Source organism: Puma concolor, chromosome E3, assembly GCF_028749965.1.
Source record: "Puma concolor isolate L17-30 chromosome E3, mPumCon1.1.hap2, whole genome shotgun sequence".
Lineage (NCBI taxonomy): Eukaryota > Metazoa > Chordata > Mammalia > Carnivora > Felidae > Puma > Puma concolor.
Window position 1 is genome coordinate 38,945,465 of NC_141682.1, and position 24,950 is coordinate 38,970,414.

General features: G+C 47.6%; 2 protein-coding genes across 6 annotated transcripts in view; one reads left to right on the forward strand and one right to left on the reverse strand.

Annotated features, from left to right (window-relative positions):
• HMOX2 (heme oxygenase 2) overlaps nt 1-13,802 on the reverse strand; it is a 35,064-nt gene extending 21,262 nt beyond the window's left edge. The window contains exon 1 of one of the 4 annotated variants that reach the window (XM_086692218.1): nt 13,623-13,802. The gene's annotated coding sequence lies outside the window, so the exon portion shown is untranslated. Of the gene's footprint in view, nt 1-9,096; nt 9,236-9,645; nt 9,799-9,999; nt 10,025-13,622 lie in introns of those variants that run through there. The other 3 variants (XM_086692216.1, XM_025916780.2, XM_086692217.1) reach the window with 3 other exon arrangements.
• Nucleotides 13,803-14,193: 391 nt separating this feature from the next.
• NMRAL1 (NmrA like redox sensor 1) lies at nt 14,194-23,591 on the forward strand. Of its 2 annotated transcripts, none has more exons than XM_025916868.2 (6): nt 14,194-14,211; nt 14,739-14,811; nt 17,773-18,011; nt 20,385-20,634; nt 21,692-21,882; nt 23,305-23,591. In XM_025916868.2, exons 2-6 carry the CDS (start codon nt 14,772-14,774, stop codon nt 23,482-23,484), a joined length of 900 nt encoding a protein of 299 aa, XP_025772653.1. In that variant the 5' UTR covers nt 14,194-14,211; nt 14,739-14,771; the 3' UTR covers nt 23,485-23,591. The 2 variants fall into 2 exon arrangements, with proteins under 2 accessions (XP_025772653.1, XP_086548348.1); XM_086692222.1 differs by lacking the exon at nt 14,194-14,211 and adding an exon at nt 14,340-14,449.
• Nucleotides 23,592-24,950: the final 1,359 nt, after the last annotated feature.

Here is a 24,950-nt window from a genome sequence, read left to right on the forward strand (position 1 = left end):
TCCTTACATGCCACGGATACAGATACTGAGAACACACCTTTTAGATTTTGTTTTAAGGACTGTGAAAGCCTGACTGGGAGCAGAGCACTTGGCCTTACTGCACCACCCCCTCCCCCACCTTCTTTTTAAAGAAATGATAGGCAAAATTTTAACAGTCAAGGTAACAAACACTTGCCAGCACTCCACCACCCAAGGCAAGCACAAACTACCTGAAACTTCCTGATGTCTACCTCCATATAAAAATGCTTTATTCCTCCAGCTGGCTTTAGAGAGAAGGGATGCACAGGAGCATTTTCTTCATGTTTGTTACTCCAGCAAAGGGGCCAACCTAAAGAAGGCAATAGCTGTACAACCTCCTAATAAGCCCATATCCTGTTTCTAAGCACATTTTGGAGGAAATACACCAAGGAATTAGGTTATCATTATTGCCAGGTCATAAAGCAAAATGCTACAGGGATCACAACTTACTGAAAAAACAACAGCAGCAGTTTGCCACTATAAAACTGAGTAAGTTCCTCTTCCATGAGGCAGCCCCCAAAACTACATGAGTTAAAGATACATGAAGTAGGTACCTATAATTCTGAAGAGTTCCCAAGAACTGGTCAAACATCACTGTCTCTATTAATCATTATCAAAAAGAAATTCAAATAGCCCAGAACATCCACTGTTGCCCAAGGACATGATTAGGCAATAATGAATGAATAACTTTAAGGTTAAAGAGGTAGGCAAGATAGGGAGGGCAAATGTTCAACAGCTTATAGGCCAAGAAAGGCAGGGACTGTGTGCTCCTCGGCTCTGAGAGGTATCTCAACCCTTTTTCAAAACCAAACCCTGTACAAAAGGCCAATATGGAAAGCAAGTACTGTATAGTGAATGGAGCATCCACAGTTAAAGTGGTGGTGCAGGGTGCCTGGCTGGCTCGGTAGGTAGACCATGCAACTCCGGATTTCCAGGTCATGAGTTCAAGGCCCACGTTGGTCGCAGAGCTTACTTAATTTAAATAAATAAAAAATAAAGCCTTGGTAGCGGCTTTGTTGGCAGGTACTCAGGAGCTCAGCTCCTCCATCACCCTTAGGAATTCTGAGCTCAGCCTAGTTTGCCGGCTGTGGTCTAGGGCAACTAGGTCACTTGCTTTGAAACAGACGGCTTCCATTTCCTGCTACATGTGCTAAGTGACAGTGGCTCTTGGACAGTCTCTTAGGTTGTGTGTGTCCAAGCAACAGAAGGAAACTGGCCCTGGATTATCCACTGTTCTCAGAGCTGCCCATGGCTTTCTGACTGCTGGGCCAGGGCTCCGTATACTCTTTCACACCTTGTTTCCAACAGTCCAGCAGCTTCTTGAAAACATTTTGACCTTCCCAAAAACCTGTGGTTTCTGTGTCTTCAATTCACTCCATCCCCAATACTCCTACTTAACTGTACCTCTGTATCAGCTACACTTGACTGTAAGGTCTCTGAGGCCAGACTTGGAGTCTCAACCATGCTAGAAAGTGAGAGTGCTTAGCTGACCTGTTCCTGGGAACCAGTGAGAACTCACTGTCCTTTCCATGTGCACTCTTGCAAGTCCCATGACAGTTGGTATTTAGTTAACGTCTGTTTGTTTACAAAGGAATCCTATGGTTTCTGTCTCTAATCTTCCACCCAACTACTTCCTCATCTGAAGACAGAAATTCAGAGACATGTACTTCTAAAGATGGGTAGGAAGGGTATTTGCCAGAATAGAAAAATCAGTAACTTTTTTGGTTACAAATCCCTTTGAGAATCAGATGACAGCTTCAAATCCTCCAGGACAAATGCATATAAAAAATGTGGTCAATGCCATTCCAGAGCAACCACAAGCCCCTAAAGTTTACCCATGGACCCAGAGTTCAGGTTAAGAATCCCTACTCTAGTAGAGTCTCTTTATGAGAGACATTCCCTTTGTGAGTAATGTTTTTAAGGAAACCCTGAATAGTTATTGAAGAAGGGTTTCCCCTCTCTTTAGTTCCCTTCTTTTCTGTTCGAATTCTTTTACCTAACCCCAATGGGTTCAGTTCAAGTTCTCCTGTCCTTTCTCTTTCTCAGCCCTTCACTTCCCTGACCTCCCAAAATACCGTGTGCAAGGGACTATCATAAACCTTACAATTTTACAGTTTTGAGTCTCCCCAAGGTGACAGCCAACTCCATGTGAACAAGGACTATGCTGGGTTTGTTACTGTTTTGCACACCCCCTCAGTGCCAATTCTCTGTACACCACAGAGGCAATACATACTGCCAAAGAGGCAGATACCACTGCTTCTTTGCCCTTCTACCTTAGGCATTTGCACCTGAACGTTAACTTCTTTAAAACCGGACATATGCCCTGGAAAAGCCAAATATAAAAGCAAGAAAGAATAACCTGATCAACCCCTCTTCTCCTTTCAGGTCCTCTAGTATGACTCCACAAACACAAAAAGCAGGACAAATATGACACTGAATACAGACACCTGTAAATTTTGCTGAGGTTGTCAAAAACACAAGTGTGTGGTACAGGAATGGAGTGTTTTAAAAGTTACTTTCCAAGGGCTCCTGGCTGGCTCAGTCGGTGGAGCATGTGACTCTTGATCTCAGGGTTTTGAGTTTGAGACCCACACTGGGTGTAGAGATTACTCAGAAGATAAAAAAAAATCTAAAAAAATGTTTAAAAGTTATTTCCTAATTAGTGAGATACCTATTACTAAACAAAGAGAAAGCCTGACTCTCCCCTTGCCTTCCTGTGGAAAACCAAGGGAGTGAAGGTCAATGACAACTCACTACAACTGCCTTCAAATACTACCTAGATTCCTCTCCCAACCCAAACACAATTCTGCTCACCAATTCTTTCCCTTCACCTGCCCACCCTCCTCCAGCCTGTCCTGGAAATAACTCCAGGTGACAACAGCTCCTCTGCAGTAGTGTGTAGTGGTCCTGCTATAGAGAAGAGCAGTTCCAATAACTAAGGAAGGGGATGGCTACACTTGGGCAAGTGACACACCACAGCATCATCACCAAACATTTATAATGCTCATGGGCTCTGTGACTTAAGACCTTAAGAGGCCTTAAGGCCCTGTTTTGAACTTTAAGTACCTTTCAATCAAGAAAGAGAAAGAAGATAACACAAGGTGTACCACAGTATAAACATTAATTGTACAGTGCAGACAACAGTGCTAAAGACTGAGCCTTAGGCGGAGCCTAAGGGTGGCTAAGTCTGTCAAGTGTCTGACTTCGGCTCACGCCATGATCTCATGTTTCATGAATTAGAGCCCAGCATTGGGCTCTGCACTGACAGTGCTGAGTCTGCTTGGAATTCGCTCTCTCTCCCTCCCTCCCTCCCTCTCTCTGCTCCTCCCCAACTTGAGCTCTCTCTCTCAAAAAAAAAACAAAAAACAAAAAACAAAAAACCTGAACCTTATGTTCCACATTTTCCAGGACAGTTCTGCTTCAAATCAAATATCCTGTCTCATCAGTTCCTTTAGTACCTTAGTGCACCTGTACGGTCAGACTATGGGTCCCAGTGTTTGGCATAAAAAATCTGCCCATCATAGCAAGTGATGAGGCAGGCCAATCAATCAGGTTAGCAAAAACATAATGGCAGATTGTTTAAATCATGCCAGTGCCTTCCCACAGCCCTCAGGTAATTGTGGCATTGACCCACAGAACAAGGCCGTGAAACTTGAGTCTTCTGAGACTGAGAAAGCTCATCAGGAGAAAGGCAGGACACTGGGAGTACTTAGAAAAAGTCAGGCATGCAGGGTGCGAGTCACCTGTCTCTGTTATGCCATTCTTCTCCAAAGCCCTTTTAAAGTTACTGAGAACTATGACAATAATTAGGCCTATGATACTCCTGGGAAAGAAACAAATCTGTTCGTGTGACAAAAATTAATTTTTCCCCTAAGCAGAGAGAAGAGACTACTTGCTTGGCCTCTGGCATACAAGCTGACAGCAGTTATCGCCAGGCAACAATTAGCCCTTTCTTTCCTCTTCTGCTGTCCCCTTCCTCATGTACCCCATTCACTTACTTCTCTACCCTCTTGCCAGTCCATTCCCACTTCTGTCCAGCCTGTGTTTGTGACAGGTGGCCCTAAACAAGAATCACATGAAAAACCTTAAAAAGCACAGATTCCCGGGCCCCCAAACTTACCCAAATAGAAAAGTGTGAAAACCCCTGCCCTAGATTCCATAAGCAGCATTCAAGGCACAAAAGGTATTTTAACATATTAACCTTAACTTCATTAAGTATTAACCCCATTTTTCAGACACAAAAACTGCAGCTCAAATGATTTAAATGTTTTTCTCATGGTCAAAAATATATCATCACAACTTCCTTTTTTGGGAGAAACAAACCATTTATTTTTCACTCTAATACAAATGAATATGTATGTATTTGGATACATACATGTACATGCAAAACAAAATTGTCTAATTTTGAACAGCTGTGAGTGAAAAAGATTGTTACCAATTGATTAGCTTAATTTTGTGCTTAACAATTCAATCACTTTTTTTTTTTCTTTAAGTAAGCTCTAAGCCCCACATGGGCCTGGAGCTCACAACCCCAAGATCAAGAATCGTGTGCTCTACTGACTGAGCCAGCCAGGCACCCCAACAATTCAACCACTCTGAAGTACAAACAAAAAGTCAGTCTATCTGTGTATGTTCATAGAGTGAGGCATTCAAGCACACATTTGAAAAAAGAACCTTCCTCAAGATCACATCATTAAACAGCAAGAATACATGCACTCTGATGAAAATCCTACTCCACAAATGGACTAGACAACTCTTGGATAACTATTACAATATCTGCTTAAAGAAATCTATCACAAAGACAAAGCCATGTTTGATAAAAAAGCCTTTGAAAATTGTATCAAAGCAATAAGAAAAAACCTGTTCACTGATAAGAGCCTTATGAATTTAATTGCTATTTTGAAATGCTGAGTTCAGAGTTTAGAATATTGCCTTGCAAGGTCTGAATACAGATGCGTTGATATGACGACCCAGAAAGCATTGTTGGCTCCATTTCAGTCCTCCATGATTGCGCTTTGGATGTAGTTCTCTGATGGGCTGTTTGTAAATGGATTCCCTTTACAATAGGTGTACACCTTTAAATTATCTATAGTGAACTCCAATAACCAGTGTTATTCTTAAATGGAAAGACAATGGTCATTCAGAAAAGATTTCTTGCAATATATATAAATAAATGTAACCGCATATTCATAAATACACATAACGTTCCTAGGCCAGATCATCAGCTATGGGCTGCTGTAGTTCAACACTGTGTGTCAAATTTATTAGAAATTTAGAAACGAAATTTCTGAGGGACCTAGCTGCCTTGTCAGTTGGCTTTAAAATGTGTAATACAATGGGAGACATCTCATGGTAAATAAACTCAGTCAATATAAAGAAGTAAACCAGGGACGCCTGGGTGGCTCAGTGGGTTAAGCGTCTGATTTCGGCTCAGGTCATGATCTCGGGGTTCATGACTTTGGGCCCTGCGTCAGGCTCTGTGCTGATAGCTCAGAGCCTGGAGCCTGCTTTGGATTCTGTGTCTCCCTCTCTCTGTCCCTCCTACACTCGCACTCTGTTTCTCTTTCTCAAAAATAAACAAACATTAAAAAAATTAAAAAAAAAAAAAAAAAAGAAGAAGTAAACCATACGGTGAACAATATTACAGGGCACCTGAGTGATCACCAGAGTGAAATATCTTCCAGCATTTAAAAAAAAAAGGAAAGACATTGGTACAAGCAATTAACTGTTCCAATTAAAAATTCCCCCTCCCTTCCTCCTTTCCCTCCTCCTCCTCCTCCTCTCTCTCTCTCTCTCTCCCTCTCTTCCTTCCTCCATCTCTCCCTTCCTACTTTTCCCTCCTTCCCAAAAACTAATCACTAATGGCACTGCTTCTCAGTACTGCAAAAATATCCTGAAAAATTATTCAGATTACAAAAGACAAAGCTTTCATCTTATGTTTTTGCACAAACCTAACAGATACAATACTTTTAGTTAAAAAGCACATAACTCACGCTGTGTTGAACACAAAAGAAGATGTGATCCAGAGCTCTTAATTCTCTCATTGACCACTGTAAGAAAAAAATATTGGGGGGCGTCCAGCTGGCTCAGTTGCAAGAGCGAGCACTCTTTATCTCGGGGCTGTGAGTTCCAGCCCGACAATGGGTGTAAAGATAACTTAAAAATAAAATCTTTACCAAAAAAAAAAAATTGCATTAAATGTCTATTTATAACTTTCTAGTTAACTGTGGCCAATAACACACCAGTAGGTAATTTATAATTTTTCATCTCTTTTTCTCTCCAAGGAGTTACAAGCTGAATTCTAAACTTATTATAAATACACAATTCCAATTTTCTTTTTTTTTAATTTTTTTTTTAACGTTTATTTTTGAGACAGAGAGAGACAGAGCATGAACGGGGGAGGGGCAGAGAGAGAGGGAGACACAGAATTGGAAGCAGGCTCCAGGCTCTGAGCCATCAGCACAGAGCCCGACGCGGGGCTCAAACTCATGGACCGCGAGATCGTGACCTGAGCCGAAGTCGGACGCCCAACCGACTGAGCCACCCAGGTGCCCCCACAATTCCAATTTTCAAAAGTATCTTTCTCCTGAAGGAGTGATATTCTAGTTTTTGGTACAATACTGATGCAGAGTTCAACTGTCCTATGAAGAGAGTCAGCTATAAAAGGAAACCAGGGGCACCTGAGTGGCTCCGTCGGTTAAGCGTTTGACTCTGGATTTTGGCTCAGGTCATGATCTCCACATTGTGGAGCCCAGCTTGGGATTCTCTCTCTCCCTCACTCTCTGCTCCTACTCTCCTCAAAATAAATAAACATTAAAAAAAAAAAAAAAAAGGGAAACCAAAAAAATCAAGGTAGCCCAAAGGCCCCAGCTGTCCAGTTATACATTTCAACAGACTTAATAAGGGGCTAGCTAAAGGCAATGAATGCCATCTTCTCCTGAGGCAATGTCATTTCTAGGGTAGCTCCTACTCCTGACTCTGGTGACACAGCATCTCACCTTACTGGCCCAAGCAATAGAAAAATGCAAAGCAACTAAGACAAAAAGAGAACCACAGATTTTCCTCCTCACATTCCCAGTTAAATGGGGTTATTTAGTGAGTGTTTCCAAGGCCCCTCTAATTTCCACACCCTCGCCAGTGTTTCGCCTTAAGGTACTGTATTTGAAAGTTTTTCCAATGTCACCACGTAAACTTTTAAATGCCCAAATGAGCTATGAGCTTCTGGAAAGCTTGTGATGTTTTGTCTTGTGATGATTTTGAGGGAGAGAGAGAGAGAGAAAGAAAGAGAGAAGGAGAGAGAGAGAGGGGGAGAGGGAGAGAAAGAAAGAAGGAAGGAAGGAAGGAAGGAAGGAAGGAAGGAAGGAAGGAAGGAAGGAAGGAAGGAAAGAGAAAGAAAGAAAGAAAGAAAGAAAGAAAGAAAGAAAGAAAGAAAGAAAAGAAAAAAAGAAAGAAAGAAAGAAAGAAAGAAAGAAAGAAAGAAAGAAAGAAAGAAAGAAAGAAAGAAAGAAAGAAAAAGGAAGGAAGGAAGGAAGGGAGGAAGGAAGGACATGCACACGCGCGCGCGCGCGCGCACACACACACACACACACACACACACACACACACACACACTCTACCTGGGTGGCTCAGTCAGTTAAGCGTCTGGTTTCAGCTCAGGTCATGATCTCACAGTTTGTGGATTCGAGCCCCACATCGTGCTCTGTGCTGATGCCTCAGAGCCTGGAGCCTGCTTCGGATTCTGTGTCTCTCTCTCTCTCTCTCTCTCTCTCTCTCTCTCTCTGCCCCTCCCCCGCTCACGCTCGCATGTGCGCGCTCTCTCTCTCAAGAGTAAACATTAAAAAAAATTAAAAAATAAATAAAAGAAAGCAAGAAAGATCCTAAATAAAGCATATATTGGGGCGCCTGGGTGGCTTAGTCGGTTGAGTGTCCGACTTCAGCTAGGGTTGTGATCTCATGGTTCCTGGGTTCGAGCCCCACGTTGTGCTCTGTGCTGGCAGCTCAGAGCCTGGATCCTGCTTCGGATTCTCTGTCTCCCTCTCTCTCTGCCCCTCCCCCATTAGCGCTCTCTCTGTGTCTCTCAGAAGTGAATAAATGTTAAAAAAAATTTTTTTTAGGGGCGCCTTGGTGGCTCAGTTGGTTAAGTGTCTGACTCTTGGTTTTGGCTCAAGTCATGGTCTCACAGTTCATGGGTTCAGGCCCCACATCCGGCTCTGTGCTGACAGTGCAGAGCCTGCTTGGGATTCTCCCTCTCCCTCTCTGCCCCTCTCTGACTCGCTCCGTCTCTCTCTCAAAAACAAATTTAAAAAAATTTTTAAAAAATGTTTTTAAAGAATAAAGCATAGATTTACTAATGTGTATTCTTTAATCCACTCCTTGCAAAAGAAAAACATTTTTATTACTGGAGTTAAAATTTTAATCGAAACACACTGCTTGGGGCGTCTGAGTGGCTCAGTCACTTGAGTGTCTGACTTCCATTCAGGTCATGATCTCACCATTGGGGAGTACAAGCCCCACATGTGGAGCTCACTGCTGTCAGTGCTGAGCCTGCTTGGGATCTTCTGTCCCCCTGTCTCTCTGCCCTTCCTCCTCTCACGCTTTCTCGAGGCGTGCTCTCTCTCTCTCTCTCACAGCAGAGCCTTATACGGGGCTGTCCCCCAATCCCATCCTGCCTTGTCTGGTTCACAGAGCCATGAACAAGAACAGCCACAGGCCACAACAACAGGTTCATCAGAATCCTTTTTTATTTCTTCCCCAAGTCTATTCATTTATTCCGAGAGAAAGAGACAGGGGGTGAGAGAGAAGCCCAAGCAGGCTCTGCACCACCAGCACAGAGCCCCATGCGGGGCTGGAACCCACAAACCGCCAGACCGTGACCTGAGCCAAAATCAAAGTGAGACAGATGCTCAAACGACTGAGCCACCCAGGCGCCCCTCCTCAGAATCCATTTAAATAGCATGACACACGGGCAGACAGCCTCCTGCAAAGACCGTGCAAGGCGTTCCTGGCAACTGCAGGCAATCAATACACCTACATCACCGCGCCGACGAGGTGACCGGTAAACTCCCTGCCCAGACTAACCGGCTGCCCCGGGCGTGGATCCCTCCCGATCGCTTGGCGGCCGCGGGTCACCCATGAAGTCATGACAGTGACTCAATGCGCCCTTCCGAGTGAGGTGAGTCAGGAGGAAGGGCAGAGCCCGCAGCAGCCGCCACGCGGGACACGGATCTCCGGCGCCGGGCCAGGCCCGGGTCCCGGCGGGCCCACTGCGGACGAAGGCTGCAACCTCCGCCGGGGACACCCAGTCCGCACGCGGCGCCCCTGGGGTCACCTCGCCCAACGCACTCGTGACGCCGCGAGGGGCTGGGCCCAACGCGGACCAACGCTGACCGGCCGTTCGGCCTCCCCGGCCCTCCCAAACGACGCGCAGGAAGCGGGGACCCCCAGCCCAGCCCTCTCCCCTCTCACCCCGCTTCCGGCCGCCCCCTGCCCCGGCCCACTGGGTCTCCCTCAGGACGGCGCCGGGGACGCGGAGTGCCGCGTTCGGCCTGGCCCAGCTCCCGAAAGCCCGGGCGGGCTAGACTCGCTGAGGAGCCCGAAAAAAAGCCGGAAAGGGCGCCAGCCACTCACCCGCCGCGGGTCCGCTCCGCCGTCGGTAGGTCCCAGCGTCCGCGCGTCAGTCACCTACTCCCTGAGGCGCCGCGGCCGCCGCAGCCAAGCGGGCGGCGCGAGTGCGGCCCGACGTGCGCACGCAGAGGGGGCGGGTCCTGCAGAGGACACGCCCCTGCGGCGGACAAGCGTCCCTTCTCGCGGGGCCGGCGGCTGCTAGGGTATCGGGGCCCTCCGGAGAGAGTTCGTTGATAAGAGCAGGTGTTAATGACGATGCCCCGGGGCTACATGCTTTCCATGCCCGGTGTCACCACCTCTGGACTCCAACCCTGCCCCTTCTGTTCCAGCCACACTGGCTTCTCGTCATTTCCTTACCTTTCGGGCTGGCTGCAGATTAAATGACCGGTCCAGTCAGCTGTTAACAAAGATGTGCGCAATATGCGGTGTTCGTGGGAGTTACTGGGGAACGGGAGACAATTTATTGAGATCTGTTAGAGTTTAGAATGGGTCTTCTCTGTGCTCAAACAATTCCACTTCTCGGTAGCTATTGGAGAGCAACGCGTGCAAAAACCCAAAGAGACGCAACAACGAAGGTCGTTGCACCATGTAAAGGGATGCATGCGCCATTTGGATGAAAATCTGGAAACCATCTTAACGTTGTTTGAAGGAAGATGGGGTGGGGATTGACGGGGGGACATCTGTTCAACGGAGATGTGCCTCCGTTAAAAAGGGAAGGGCAGAGACCACCTTAGGATGTTCAGCAGAAAGGAAAAGCCAGATGTACGAAAATACAAAAATAACATTTGATAGTGTGTAAATTTAACCTAAAAAAATACATTGAACTCTAGTGTGTATGTGAACTGTTTAAGGGTGAAGAGCACTGATGTCTGCAATCTACTTGAAATATATCAAAAAATAAGAAAGTTGATAAATAATAGGTGTCTTATGGATAAATATTAGCAAAATGCTTAGAATTGTAGAATGTGGGTGGTATTTGTATGGGTGTTCATTATACAGTTATTTCAACTTTTCTATATGTCTACATATTTTCACAATAGGGGGAAAATATATCCAATATGATCTCTTTTAAGTTTTTTTTTTTTTTTTTAACTACACAATGTTCTTTCTACACGTTCATGTTTAGGTATCTAAATGCATCCAAAAGCCAGGAAGATTTACACACTAGAATGACAGAGGGAGGTCGAGGGTCACTTGTGGTTTATCTGTACCATTTGCATTTTTTTATGAGATGCATAAACGCATTATACATTCCTTAGCTATCAAAACCCAACTTAAGGGGCACCTGGGTGGCCCATGTCAGGCTCTGTGCTGACAGCTGGGAGTCTGGAGCCTGCTTTGCATTCTGTGTCTCCGGCTCTCTCTGCCCCTGCCCCACTCATGCTCTGTCTCTGTCTCTGTCTCTCTCTCAAAAATAAACATTAAAAAAAATTTTTTTAAGCAACCAAAATTTAAAAATAATGAATTTTAAGAAAGTAAAAATTGGAAGTACACACTGTACTGTCCCCTGCCTCAAACACATACACAAAAAATGGAATTAAACCAAGTGGCACTGATTGAAGGAGGGGTTGCTCTGAGGGTTCAAATGAGATAATGGAGGGGAGCGCTTGTTGGGTGTAGAGAGTACTCAAAAATAAAATCTTAAAAAAAATAAGGGGCACCCAGCTGGCTCAGTCAGTAGAGCGAGCATGAGACTTTTGATCTGGGGATTGTGGGTTCCAGCTCCACACTGGCTGTAGAGATTACTTAAAATCTTTAAAAAGTAAAAAAATAATAAAATGCATGTATTTATTTTAATATACTTCACTCGTGTTTATATTTATAAATGAAGATTTTTATCTATGTGTTTATTTGGCACAACTCTCTTGCAGTCTCTTCCATGCCCTGTTATGTTATGCCTCTCTGCTCAGACTATAAAGTTTGCCTGGACAGGGCTCACCACATTAGGGCTAACTCCTACTCATTCCTTATGACTCCACATAACCATCACATCCTCCAGGAAGCCCTCCCTGATCCCTAAGCTAGGCTAACTATTCCGATTCTACTTTCATCTCCATCCCACTGGTATAATTGTCTACCATAATAGGAGAGCTTCCTGAAAGCTGGCCTATGTCTTGTTTCTCTGTATCTCTCTTTTCCTGGCACAATGCCCAGCACTTACTAGAAGCTCAATAAGTACTTATTAAATGGAACCCAAGTGCATATTACTGTGATAATAAATGAGGGTTTTTTAATGTTTATTTTTGAGAGAGAAAGAGAAATCGGGGGACAAAGAGAGAGGGAGACAGAGGATCCTATGTGGGCTCGATGCAGGGCTCAAACTCAAACCATGAGATCATTACCTGAGCTGAAGTTGGATGCTTAACTGACTGAGCCACCCAGGCGCCCCTATAGATGATGTTTTTCTTTAAGAAAATAAACCCAGAGCCACCTGGGTGGCTCAGTTGGTTAAGTGTCAGACTCTTGGTCATGATCTCATGGTTCATGGGTTCAAGTCCCGGGTCAAGTCCCAGGTCAAGCTCCAAGCTGACAGTGCAAAGCCTGTTTGGGATTCTCTAACTCCCTCTCTCTCTCTGACCTTACCCCACTCGTGCTCTCTATCAAAATAAATAAGTAAAGGGGCGCCTGGGTGGCTCAGTCGGTTAAGCGTCCGACTTCGGCTCAGGTCACGATCTCGCCTTCCGTGAGTTCGAGCCCCGCATCCGGCTCTGGGCTGATGGCTCAGAGCCTAGGGCCTGCTTCCGATTCTGTGTCTCACTCTCTCTCTGCCCCTCCCCCGTTCATGCTCTGTCTCTCTCTGTCTCAAAAATAAATAAAATGTTAAAAAAATTTTTTTAAATAAATAAATAAGTAAACATTAAAAAGAAAAGAAATCCAAACAAGCAGTAGGACCAGCTACAGAATTTGCACGACCTGGTGCAAAATGAAAACTCAGGGTTCCTTGTTTAAAAATTATCAAGAATTTCAAGAAAGCAATAGCAGAGCCTTAAACCAAGCATGGGTGTCCTTCTCAGAGTAGGATCCTGTGCAACTGCTCAGGTTACAAGCCCGTGAAGCCAGCCCTAGTGCCCAGGTTTAATTGAGTAGCACAGGGCCACAGTAGGACACAAGGAACTCCACTGCCTTTTGGCCTTGCTGAATCTACAGCTTGGAAATCAGAGCAGGAAAGAGTGGCAGAGAATGGTGTCTCTGCCCCTGGGCTTCTGGTCAGTGGTGCGGGTGCCAGGGGTCTCTCTGGAAGTGAGCGGGCATTATTGGTAGCCTGGGCAAAAGTTTTGTCTCTTGAAGCCCCACCCAGCCCACAACCAAGTGGTCTCTTGAGGCCTGAGGGGAAAGATTTGGCTACCGACTGGTGTTCTTAGCTGAGACTCTGTGCTTCCTGTGGGACTTTATATCTGAGGAAGACTTCCTGCAAAGTTCTTGCCAATTCACCCAGCCCAGTGACATGCTCATAATGATAACAGTGGGAATCCTTCTCTGAGCTTCCCCTGTGTGTCAGGCATAAGCTAAGCCCCACATTATCTCATTTGAATTTCATTTATTTATTTCCTTTTTTAAAGTAATCTCTAAGCCCAACGTGAGGCTCGAACTCATGACCTGGGAATAAAGAGTTACATGCTCTACAGACTGAGCCAGCCAGGCAAAACTTTATACATGCATTTTATAATAAATAAAGACTGATATTTTACATATAAATTACACATTACAAAAACATTTAAAAATGATAAAACAGGGGCACCTGAGTGGCTCAGTCGGTTAAGTGTCTGACTTCGGCTCAGGTCATGATCTCATGGTTTGTGAGTTCGTGCCTCGCGTCAGGCTCTGAGCTGAAGCTCAGAGCCTGGAGCCTGCTTCAGATTCTGTGTCTCCCTCTGTCTGCCCCTTGGCCGCTTGCACTCTGTCTCTTGCGTTGTCTCAAAAATAAACATTAAAAAAAATTAAAAATGATAAAACATAAGGAAGCCTAAAATGCACATTACCTTGTGGGTTAGTTATCTCCACCAGTAGATTGAGGGAAATAGCAGATTTAGTTGGGTTTCCCGGTAACTCCAGTGCCAGGGTATTTAGACAACAGGTCAATCAACAAATATTTACTGAGCGCCTACGTGCCAGGTGCTCTGCTAAGTGCTGGAAATTTAGCAGTGAATACAGAGATGTACCTGATGTCATGAAGATGACATTCCTGGACGGGTCAATACATTTTGGAAGCAGTGAGTGAATGAGAGAAAAAAAAAATGAAAGCTCTTATCCATTAATAAATTTTCAGGTGAGGAGCGACAGGAGAGGAGTGTTTTAGTTGAACACAAAGAAATCTCACTTTTTCTGTAAAAAAATAATTCAAATCCGTACAACTAGAAGCAACCTCAAACATGAGTTCAGGCCTTGGGTGTTGAGAGTCCCAGATGCAGATTTAATTATCCTTAGGTGACACCTATATCTGCAAGTTCAGATGTTCATGCAGGATAAAGACGTGCGTTTCTGTTTCTGGTCTTGGTTTTCGGCTTCCGCAGGCTTCAGCGCCAGCATCCCGCTAACCCGCTCCGCACGCGAACTCAGAAGAGCCCCGAGGTCCGCAAATCCGGTTTCTGCACGCCCGTGGGGCTGCTCGCCGCGAGAATTCTAGACTGGGTGGGACGAACCATCCGCGCCCGCCACGGGGGTGGTGGGTCAGCTCCGCGCGCCAACAGCGCCGGGACGGTGGGAGTTCAGAAGCCGCGCGGCCTGGGGTCCCCTCACGCAGGACGGCCTAGAGGGCGTGGCTTTTCCAGGACGAGGCTGGAGCTGCGGGCGGGACCCGCCTTCTCAGGTTCCACCCCTCCTCCCCCCACCCGCGGCGGTGGACTCGGCTGCAAGTTCCGGGGCCCTTGTTCCCTCCTCCTTAGTTTCCCGCCTGGTCTGAGGCAAGGAGGTACCGCAGGCCCGGGCCACCGCGCCGGGGTATCCGGCGCGGAGAGGGGGCGGAGCGGGCCGGGGGTCGCGGGGCCCCGACTTCTCCCGGGCTGGCCGCCCGTCGGGCCCACGCAGTGCGCTCCCGGGGTGGTCCCAGGCGGGGACCCCTGTCCTCTTCGCCAACCCGAGCGTCCCACGGTTCCCAGGCTTCAGGGACCGCACTTCCCGCTCCGGCCCGCATGGCGGACAAGAAACTGGTGGTGGTGTTTGGAGCCACAGGTGAGCGAGCCCAGCGCCGCCACGCAGAGCCTGGGAGACCGAGGTGGGTGGGGGTGGGGGTGGGGCAGGGCTGGAAGGAGGGTCCTGTGGCCCGGACCCCTGACCCGGCCAGGGACCCTGGAGCAGGACCTGGGAGCACATTCTGTTTGAATTAAAAAAATAATAATAATTACTTCTTGAAAAAGTGACAGTTGCACATAATACCAAAATTAAATCTCCCTCCTACTTCTGTCTCAGCAACCCCATCCATCTCTGTCATCGTTTCTTGAGTATCCTACCAGATTAGATATGTACAAAGATTTTTTTTTTTAATGGCCAAATGTCTTGCCATCATGTTTTGTTCTTTTTTGTACTGTATGTTTTTAAATATGTGTACCAGCTTAAGATCTAAATCACATATACATTTCACCCATTTAAAGTGTGCAGTTCGCTGGTTTTTGGGAGCCTCGTTGGCTCAGTCGGTTAAGCCTCCGACTTTGGCTCAGGTCATGATCCCCAGGTTGGTGAGTTCCAGCCCCACCTGGGGCTCTGCACTGACAGTGCAGAACCTGCTTAGGATTCTCTTGCTCTCCCTCCCTCTGCCCCTCCCCCACTTGCTCTCTCAAAATAAATACTTACAAATATTCTTATTCAAAAAAAATTTTTAATGTTTATTACCTTTGAGAGAGGGAGAGACAGAGCGTGAGCAGGGGAGGGTCAGCGAGAGAGAGACAGACAGACAGACAGATCCAAAGCAGGCACCAGGCTCTGAGCTCTGTGCTGACACAGCCGGTTGCAGGGCTCGAACCCACCACCCATGAGATCATGGCCTGAGCTGAAGTTGGAGGCTGAACCAACTGAACCACCCAGGCGCCCCTCAAAATAAACTTAAAAATAAAGTGTGCAGTTCACTGGTTTCTGGTATATTCACAGAGCTTTACGCTCATCCTTGGCAGTTTTGGAACAAGGTCATCTCATCACTCCCAAAAGAAGCCTCACAGCCACCAGCAGTTACTTTACTGTCGGTTTCTTCAACTTTCCTCAGCCTTTGGCAGCCATCAGTCTACTCTCGATCTGTAGATTTGTCCATTCTGGACATTTCATATAAATTAAATCATACACTCTGTGGCCTTTTATGCCTGGCTTCCTTAACTCGGCATCGTGTTTTTGAGGTTCATCCATTTTGTAGCAGGTGTCAGTACTCCATTCCTCTTTTATGTCTGAATAATATTCCATTTTATGGGTAGGCTGCATTGTGTTGATCTCTTCCATTGCTGGATGTTTGGCTTGTTTCCAGCTCTTGGCTTTTGCAAACAATGTAGTGAACGTTCATGCACAGGTTTTTGTGTGAACATGTTTTTAATTTTCTTGGGCATATATCTAGAATGGAATTGCTGGATCATAGGTTAACTCTGTGCTTAGCACCTTGAGAAACTTCCAGACTCTTCGAAAGTGACTGCCCCATTTTCTGTTCTCACCAGTACTGTGTGAAGGTTGTTGTGGTTCTGCAGCTTCCCTTTTCCACTCCAGGATAGGTCACGTTCACCTGTCCAAGTCATACGCACAGATCTGCCAATCTGCCAGTGATTACTTTGGCGTGGATTGATCACTTCCTTAACCAGATTCTTACCAAAGGACATCTTGTTTCTACAAATTTCCACTATTGCACGTAGTACTGCATTCACTTTTCTCGTACATGTATTTATGGATGATTTTTTATTTTCTTCCTTTTGATGATTTTACTTTTTGTAATTTTCTCTTAAGTAATCTGTATACCCAACATGGGGCTCAAACTCACTACCCTGAGATCAAGAGTTGCATGCTCTTCCAGCTGAACCAGCCAGGCGCCCCTCAGTCTTTTAGAGAAAAGATGTAGGTAATACTTTATTTCTTAAGCTAAGCAGTGGGTACATGGGTGTTGGCATGCCTTTGTGTATGTGCTAAATATTTTATAATAGATTTATTTTTTTTTACAAGTAAACTCTGCTCCCAAAGTGGGACTTGAACTCCCCGACTTTGAGTTGCATGCTTTATTTACTAAGCCGGTCAGCTGCCCTTGTGATGCATTTTATTTTTTATCTTTTTTTTTAATGTTTATTTATTTTAAAGAGAGTGAGCGTGAGCAGGGGAGGGGCAGAGAGAGGGAGAGAGAGAGAGTCCCAAGCAGGCTCTGCATTGTCAGCAGTGAGCCCGCTGCGGCGCTTGAACTCACAACCCTAAGATCATGACCTGAGCCGAAGTCAGACACTTAACCAACTGAGCCACCCAAGCGCCCATTTTAAACATTTTACAAAAGGTTTGATGCTAAAACATTGATGAACTTTGGAAACCGTATGCTGAGTGAAAGAAGCCAGACACAGTAGCTACATGTTATATGATTCCATTTGTGTGAAATGTCCAGAATAGTCAGATCCATAGAGACAGATCAATACAGACAGAAGGTACGTGAGTGGTCTGCCAGGGCTGAGAGGGAGGGGAATGGAGAGTGACTGCTGATGGGTGTGGGTTTTCTTTTAGGGGGCACGAAATATTCTAAAATTGACTGTGATGATGGTTGCATGCTCTGAATATACAAAAAAACAAAAACCCACTGCACTGTACACTTTCCTTATTTATTTAACTTGAAGCAGTGAGTCTTACCGGTGAAATTCCAGGCAAGTCTGGTGTGTGGACGGCAGCACAAGTCTCAGCTGCCTCATAGAGGTATCTGTTTACTCTGGCTAAAATCAGCCCACTAGTATGGATTTGCCAAAATATTTTTTAAATAAATGTAAACCGTATACCCTCTAAAAGGTGAGCGGATTCTATCTCAATAAAGCTGTTACTTTTTTTAACGGTGTAAGGCACTTCATGAGGATCACAGGTGGAAAGGGCCTGGGCGTCTGGCTGTAATGGAGCCTTCCCTGAGGGGCTTTGAGGGGCTTCCCCTCAGCCAGACTCCCAGGCAGGCCCAATCCCGCAGGCCTTTCTGACTCTTCGCAGGTGCTCAGGGAGGCTCAGTGGCCCGGACGCTCCTGGAAGATGCGACATTCAGGGTCCGAGTGGTCACTCGAGACCCTAGGCAGAGGGCAGCAAGGGAACTGAGGCTGCAGGGTGCAGAAGTGGTGCGGGGAGACCAGGATGACGAGGCCAGCATGGAGCTGGCCCTGACCGGGGCCCATGCTACCTTCATCGTGACCAACTACTGGGAAAACTGCAGCCAGGAGCAGGAGGTCAAGCAGGTGAGGGCAGGGGGGAGGGCGTGGGGAGGCCGGGCTAGGAGCAGGGCATCTCACTAGGAGCTCCCTGGGAGGCAGCTCCAACTTGTTAGAAAGGGACTGACCCTGCCTGTGACCCACTGACCACTGCAGACCTTTCCCCTCCTGTTCCATGCAGTCCACCTGGACTTTAATGAGGATAGGAGGCAGCTGCTTTCTTTTCTGGTGGTTTTTATTTTAATTTTTAAAGTGTATTTATTTATTTTGAAAGAGAGAGAGTGAGCGGAGAGAGAGGGAGAGAGAATCCCAAGCAGGCTCCGCGCTGTCAGCACAGAGCCCAGTGCGGGGTTTGAACTCATGATCTGTGAGATCATGACCTGAGTCAAACCAAGAGTTGAGTGCTCAATCAACTGAGCCACCCAGGCCCCCTGATTTTTTTTAAGATATCATTCAAGTACTATACACTATGCCTTTTCAAAGTGTATAATTCAATGTGTATGCATACATATGTATATATATACACATACGTATATATATGTATATATTGTGCAGCCATCACTGTTACCTACCTAATTCTAGAATGTTTTCATCACCACAAAAAGAAACCTTTATCTATTAGCAGTTATTCCCCATTCTTCCTTCCCCCCCAGCCCCAAGCAACCAATAATCTACTTTGTCATCCATTGACTTTTTACACTTTCTAGAAAAACAACTCTGTTGACCCATAATTTCCCGGAAATAAGATGCACACATTTTAATTGTATAGTTTGATGGAATTTGAAAATCAGTGTACTCATATATATATTTTTAAGCTTAGTTATTTATTAGGGGGGTGGGTATAGAGGGGGAGAGAGAGAGTGAGAATCCCAATCAGGCTCTGTGCTGTCACTGCAGAGCTCAACATGGGGCTCCGTCTCACGAACAGCAAGATCATGACCTGAGCTGAAATCAAGAGCCTGATGCTTAACTGACTGAGCCACCCAAGCACTCCTAAATAAACCCACATATTACCAATCTAATCAAAATACATTTCCATCATCCCAGAAAGCCCATGTCCCCTTTGTATGTTGTATGTTTCTGTTTATTGTTTTCCACCCACATTCTCTCTAGTTATGGAGCCCAGGTGGCAGGGGGAGGAATATGGGACGGAGAACATGAGACATAGCCGTCTTTCGCTCTGAGGATGGGGACACTCTCACAGAGCGTGTCACATAGACTCAGGTATCTGTGGGACATATTGTTGGTGGCAGAGGAGAGGCCCCGGCTGTCTGTCACTTCATCTTTCAGCCCTCCCTCGTCCATGACCAGCTGCAGCTCTGCTCTAGACATGGACCTTCCCTGCCCTGGGCTTTATTAGGGGAAAAAAAGGCCTTTGTAAAATAAAGGGAGACTGGACGGGCCCACTGGTCTTTAAAGTTGTTTTCAGCCTTGACATTTTCTTTGAATCCACTTACAGGGGAGCCCTTCCCATAGAGTAGAGAAGGACAGCTTCTCTGGTTGATGGAGGGAATGTTAGGTCATTATCCTGATGGCCTGGGTTCATGTCCCGTGGCTGCCATAACCAGCCAGCTGGCTCAAACGACAGGAATTTACTCTCATCCTGGGGGCCAGAAGTCGAAAATCCAGGAACCTCCAGAAGGAGACTCTAAGCGTGATTCCACTCCTTGCCTCTTCCAGCTTTTGGTGGCTGCTGGCTCTCCTCATGGCCACCTCACCCCAATCTCTGCCTTCACGCAGGGCCTTCTCCTCTGTGTGTTCTCTTCGGTCTCTTGTAGGGATGCTTGTCATCAGATTGAGAACCCACCTGGAATCATCCTTAGTTCTACCTGCAGATTTCTTTTCCCAAGTAAGGTCACGTTCACAGGTTCTGGAGGTTAGGACATGGACACATCTTTCTGGAGGCCACCATCCAACACATCCTTATGCAGCAGGTGGTGTGGCTCTCCCTGTTTAACTGACAGTTAAGTGCATCACAGCCCCGGGTAGCACCTGAGCAGTCTGTGTGCCTAATTGCTGAGCTGTACCACCTCCCTAGCGGACTGCTGGGGCCTTCCATCGACGATGGCTTTACACGGAGTAGGCCGAGCTGGGAGACCTCTGTGTGGCCCTCTCCTGACCTTCCACCCTCCTGTCATAATGCACACACGTGGGCCGCAGTTGAGCATATTGAGAAGTAGGACAACCCAGATGATCTAGAGAAGGGACGCTAAGGTAGAAGGCTCACAGTCCACGTGTGGAACCACGTGTGAGCATCGTTCCAGGAGAGGGACAAGGGTGAAGTGGTGTTGGCCTCTTTGCATCAGGCACGGTGGCAACCAGGGCAGGAGAGCCAGGGCTGTGGCTGGGGATACACTTCTTCCCTCTCAGCTCTGTGATTTCTCCTTTCCTGCCCACCAGGGAAAGCTGCTGGCCGATGTGGCCAAGCGCCTGGGCCTTCGCTACGTGGTCTACAGTGGCTTGGAGAACATCAGGAAGCTAACGGCCGGGAGGCTGGCAGCGGGCCACTTTGACGGCAAAGGGGAGGTGGAGGAATATTTCCGGGACATCGGAGTTCCCATGACCAGCGTGCGGCTGGCCTGCTATTTTGAGAACCTGCTCTCCTACTTCCTGCCCCAGAAAGCTCCGGATGGAAAGAGCTACTTGCTGAGTGAGTGCCTTTCCTCCCTTCTCGAGCATCCGCTGTCACCGAGGAGAGCAGTGGGTGTTGGAGAAAGCTGGCTAGTCCTCAGATGGTTCCGGGTCCAAGCCCTGGTTCTCTAGTGTCAGGCCTGTGACACTGGGCCTCTGCTTCCTGCTCTGTGAAATGGCCATAACTGACCTTTGCAGGGGCGTTGAGAAAATCTGCCAAGAGGCAGTGATGCGATGCTTTACAGAGCGCACTTGTTACTTTTCCTTCAGAAGTAAGAGAGTTGGGAAGGTCAGGTCCAGTGAGGTCGGTGTCCTGACCGAACCACCCCTCACCCTCTGCATGAACACAGCCTCACCCTCGCTTGAGTCCTGCCCGGCAGGGAGGGTGAGCAGTCTGGTCCTAGTGTTGGCACACTGGCACCGCCCTTTATAGTTTGCAAAGCTGGTCGGGGATCCCTCTTGTGTTCCGTCTCTGGTTGGAGCTCTGTCCCTACAAGGTCTTTGGGTGACCTGAACGGGCAGCTGCGGTGGCCCCTTCGCCTGGGCGAGGAATGTGGCAGGACCCACGTGCTCCTGGCGCTAATCTAGACATTGCCCTGCTCTCCACCAGACCACCATGGCAGGTGGAATCACTAGTAATTCAGCACATTTATGGAGCACCTGCCATGTGCTGCTCTGGTCCAGGCCCTGGCCTTGACTCTCTAGCGCTCCTGTTAGCAGACTTGGTTTTCCACGGCAGGAATTCCAGATATGACCAGGTGCCCTGGGTCCAGCGTCTTGGGAACAGCCCCTCCATTTCCTTCCTGTTCTGGTCTTAGCCCTGAGGGGGTCGTAGGTCCCGGGTTCCCTCCACTCTATAAATGGAGTAACAAGGGCTCAGGGTGTCAACAGGGGACCGTCAGGGTGGCAGAGCTCGGATTGGATCCCGTTTCCTTACTGAGCTGCACTACCTTGCTGCCGCCACAGACACCGGAGGGTGCTGACGTGTGCACATGTCTGGGCGATGGGCTGGGCCATGGGCTGGGAACATCAGCCACAACCCCAGCACATCCCTCTTCCCCCCACTTCCCTCCCAGGCTTGCCCATGGGTGATGTGCCCATGGACGGCTTATCTGTGACCGACCTGGGTCCCGTGGTGCTAAGCCTTCTGAAGATGCCAGGAGAATACATCGGCCGGAACATCGGGCTCAGTACCTGCAGGCACACGGCGGAAGAGTATGCCGCCCTGCTCTCCAAGCACACCGGCAAGGCCGTGCGCAGTGCCAAGGTGGGCCCCTGCTGCCCCCCGGGCCCGGGCTGGGTGATGTCCCAGCTCCCACCAGGGTGCTCCGGCAGCCCGGGTCTGGTCGTTCTGATCCCCAGAGGGAGCTATGGTTGGTAGGGAAGTGGTAGGGTATCTAGGGCTGCCCCACTCTGTGGGCAAAGTCAGTTCGTCACTGTGAGCATTTGTCATGCTGCTCTTGGGAGCCACGGGTGGCCACTGAGAGAAGTTTTTGGCTTAGGCAATTGACTAAGTGGCAAGGAAGGTTTCTAGGAAGAGGGGACACTAGGGGCCAAGGCAAGGCGTGAACACACAGGGCGTGTTGGGCAGGGAAGGAGGCCAGAGAGATGGGCCCCATCCCTGCCTCCTCCTGGCCTGGCTGTGTCCCCGCTTGACCCTCCGTCTTCCCCTTAGGTGCCTTGTTTCTTATTTGTCCTTCCCATTATGGAAGTAAGACTTATTAAAGTCTGAGAAACTCCCACGTTATTAAAAGACAGAAACCACCTATAGAGTTCCAAGACACGAGCAGAGCAGTGATGGGGAGGCCATGGCAGGGCATGTCTCAGTTGGGTCAGACCCCCAGAATGGGGTCCTGCTCCCAGCCCTTACGGCCCACCAGCATGCGGGCCTTGGGCACAATCCCTGACCCTCTCTGCCTCAGTAGCCTCATCTGTAAAACGGGTGGATGAATAGAATTCCCTTCCTTGGTTGTCAGAATTTAACAGAATAATCGAGGTAAGCACTTCCTTAGCGCAATGAGGTGCTCTAGAAAACGTGCCCTAAATGGCCATGCATTACATCTAAACAAAAGTCTGAGGTAACCATGGAGGATTTCAGGAGCTGAGGAGTTCAGGTTCAGTTTGGTCAGGAACTGGGAACAGCTTTGGTTTTTGAGCAAGAAAGTGATGTTTGCAGAGTTCTGGTTTGGAAAGGGCTGAGAAGTTTCCATCTTCTGATCTCAAAAGAACAGCATTTATGATTTTTTTAAAGTAATCTCTACACTCACTGTGGGGCTTGAACTGACAACCCTGAGATCAAGAGTCACACATTCTTTGGACTGAACCAGCCAGGCACCCCTTGAACGATTTAAGTTGACTTAGAACAGTGGTTTTTTAGCTTTAATCTTTTTTTTTTTTTTTACATTTATTTATTTATTTTGAGAGCGGGGAGACAGGATCCAAAATGGGCTCTGTGCTGACAGCACAGAGCCTGATGTGGGGCTTGAACTCACAAACCGTGAGATCATGACCTGAGCCAAAGTCAGATGTTTAACTGACTGAGCCACCCAGGCGCCCCTAGAACTTTAATCTTTTTAGTAGAGGGGTTTTCACATGAACTTACTGGTAAGGACCTGGGCTGGTACTGAGTTGCCAACAGCCGGGGTGCTAGTGATGCTGACAGACCCAAAAGACTCCCCTCTGCTTCCAGACGACCCCAGAGGACTACGAGAAGTATGACTTCCCTGGTGCCCGAGACCTTGCCAACATGTTCCGTTTCTATGCCCTGAAACCTGACCGTGACATAGAACTGACCCTGAGACTCAACCCCAAGGCCAAGACACTGGACCAGTGGCTGGAGCAGCACAAAGGGGACTTTGCTGGGCTCTGACCCTGCCATCTCTCAGCCCCGTCTGGGGGCACAGGAGATACAGTCACAGTGATCCGTTCTCGTGTTGCAAAAAGTTATTTTTTTAAATAAAGGCCATTGTTTTCACAGATGGCTTCCAAAAGAAAAGGGCTTTGTTTCAGGGACTGGGGTTGGGGTGGCAGCTGCTGAGGCATGAATATCCCAACAGGAAGCATCAAGTGGTGGAGACGCAGCCCCCTCCCTTTGCAGGGGACTCGAGGGCTGAAGACACACAACTTAAATGCAACTGTAAGTTTAGTCCGGCAGGTGGGAGACCGTGCTGTGACCACAGCCCAGAGGAGCGGCTCTGACCACTGTTTGTACTACGTTTGAGGACAGAGGGGATTCCGCATACCAACCATAAGCAATGCCTTTTGACATCGAGGCAAATACAGCCTTCATCTCCAGAGAGCTGGTGAGGCCAACCACACATTCTTTCTTGAAGCTTGAAGGCGGCAAGACCGGCCCTTTCTCCCTTTGTCTCTCCTCCCCCCAGTGGCAGCAGCCCTAAGTAGGTCATCTTCAAAACAGGCCAGGCAAAACATCTGGAGGGCAGTGACAGACCGGACCAGAGGTCACCATAATTGCACACCACTGAGAAAAAGTAACACGCTGCTTACAGCAAAGGCTGGGGAATAAAGCCAAGGAAGGGAAAGCACTGCCTCGCCTGTAGTGTCCACATAGGACCGGGAAGGTAGGGGTGGTTCAACCTCTCCTCTCCTGCTCACTTTACAGAAGAGGGAGGAACACCCAGAGAACACTGGTCAGATGCCCGAGGTTCCACGGCAGCCATGTTTTTCCTGTACGGATTTGCATATCGTCCGTCACAGCTCTTTACTACCCTGCCTTAGCCTTGGTACCTGCAGTCATGAAGACTGACAGCGGTCCCACCAAATTCATTTGATCCATTAATTGATGACTTGAAAAAGCATCTGACAGCTTACCACTGTGCCAGGTGAACAATGTTAATCAAAAAGGATATGGTCTTTACCTTGAAGAGCTTTGGTTGGTGGGAGAACCAGATACAGATATGCATGAATAGTTATAGATTGACATAGGGCTGCAGAAAATAGGAAGCACGAGAGCACCTGGGTGGCTCAGTCGGTTGAGCATCCAACTTCAGCTCAGGTCATGATCTCGTGGTGTGTGAGTTCAAGCCCTGCATTGGGCTCTGTGCTGACATCTCAGAGCCTGGAGCCTGCTTTGGATTCTGTGTGTGTGTGTCTCTCTCTCTCTCTCTCTCTCTCGCTCTCAGAAATAAACATTAAAAAAAAATTTTTTTAAATAAGAAGCACAAATAATAATGGGAGGAGGGGGCCTACTTTTGGGGGACAGGGACAGACTGAGGTATAAGGGGAGGGCAGCAAGCCCCTAGACAGGGCGGGAAGGCAAGCAGCATCAGCAATAGAATGTGAGAGGCCATCTGCGTCCAGCCCTATGTGATGCCC

Bases quoted from the DNA above. Each gene is read 5' to 3' on its own strand.
- NMRAL1 (XM_025916868.2), top strand. From the start codon at position 14,772: ATGGCGGACAAGAAACTGGTGGTGGTGTTTGGAGCCACAG. The intron at 20,635-21,691 runs GTGAGTGCCTTT...CTTCCCTCCCAG, and splicing joins TGGAAAGAGCTACTTGCTGA to GCTTGCCCATGGGTGATGTG. The intron at 21,883-23,304 runs GTGGGCCCCTGC...CTCTGCTTCCAG, and splicing joins AGGCCGTGCGCAGTGCCAAG to ACGACCCCAGAGGACTACGA.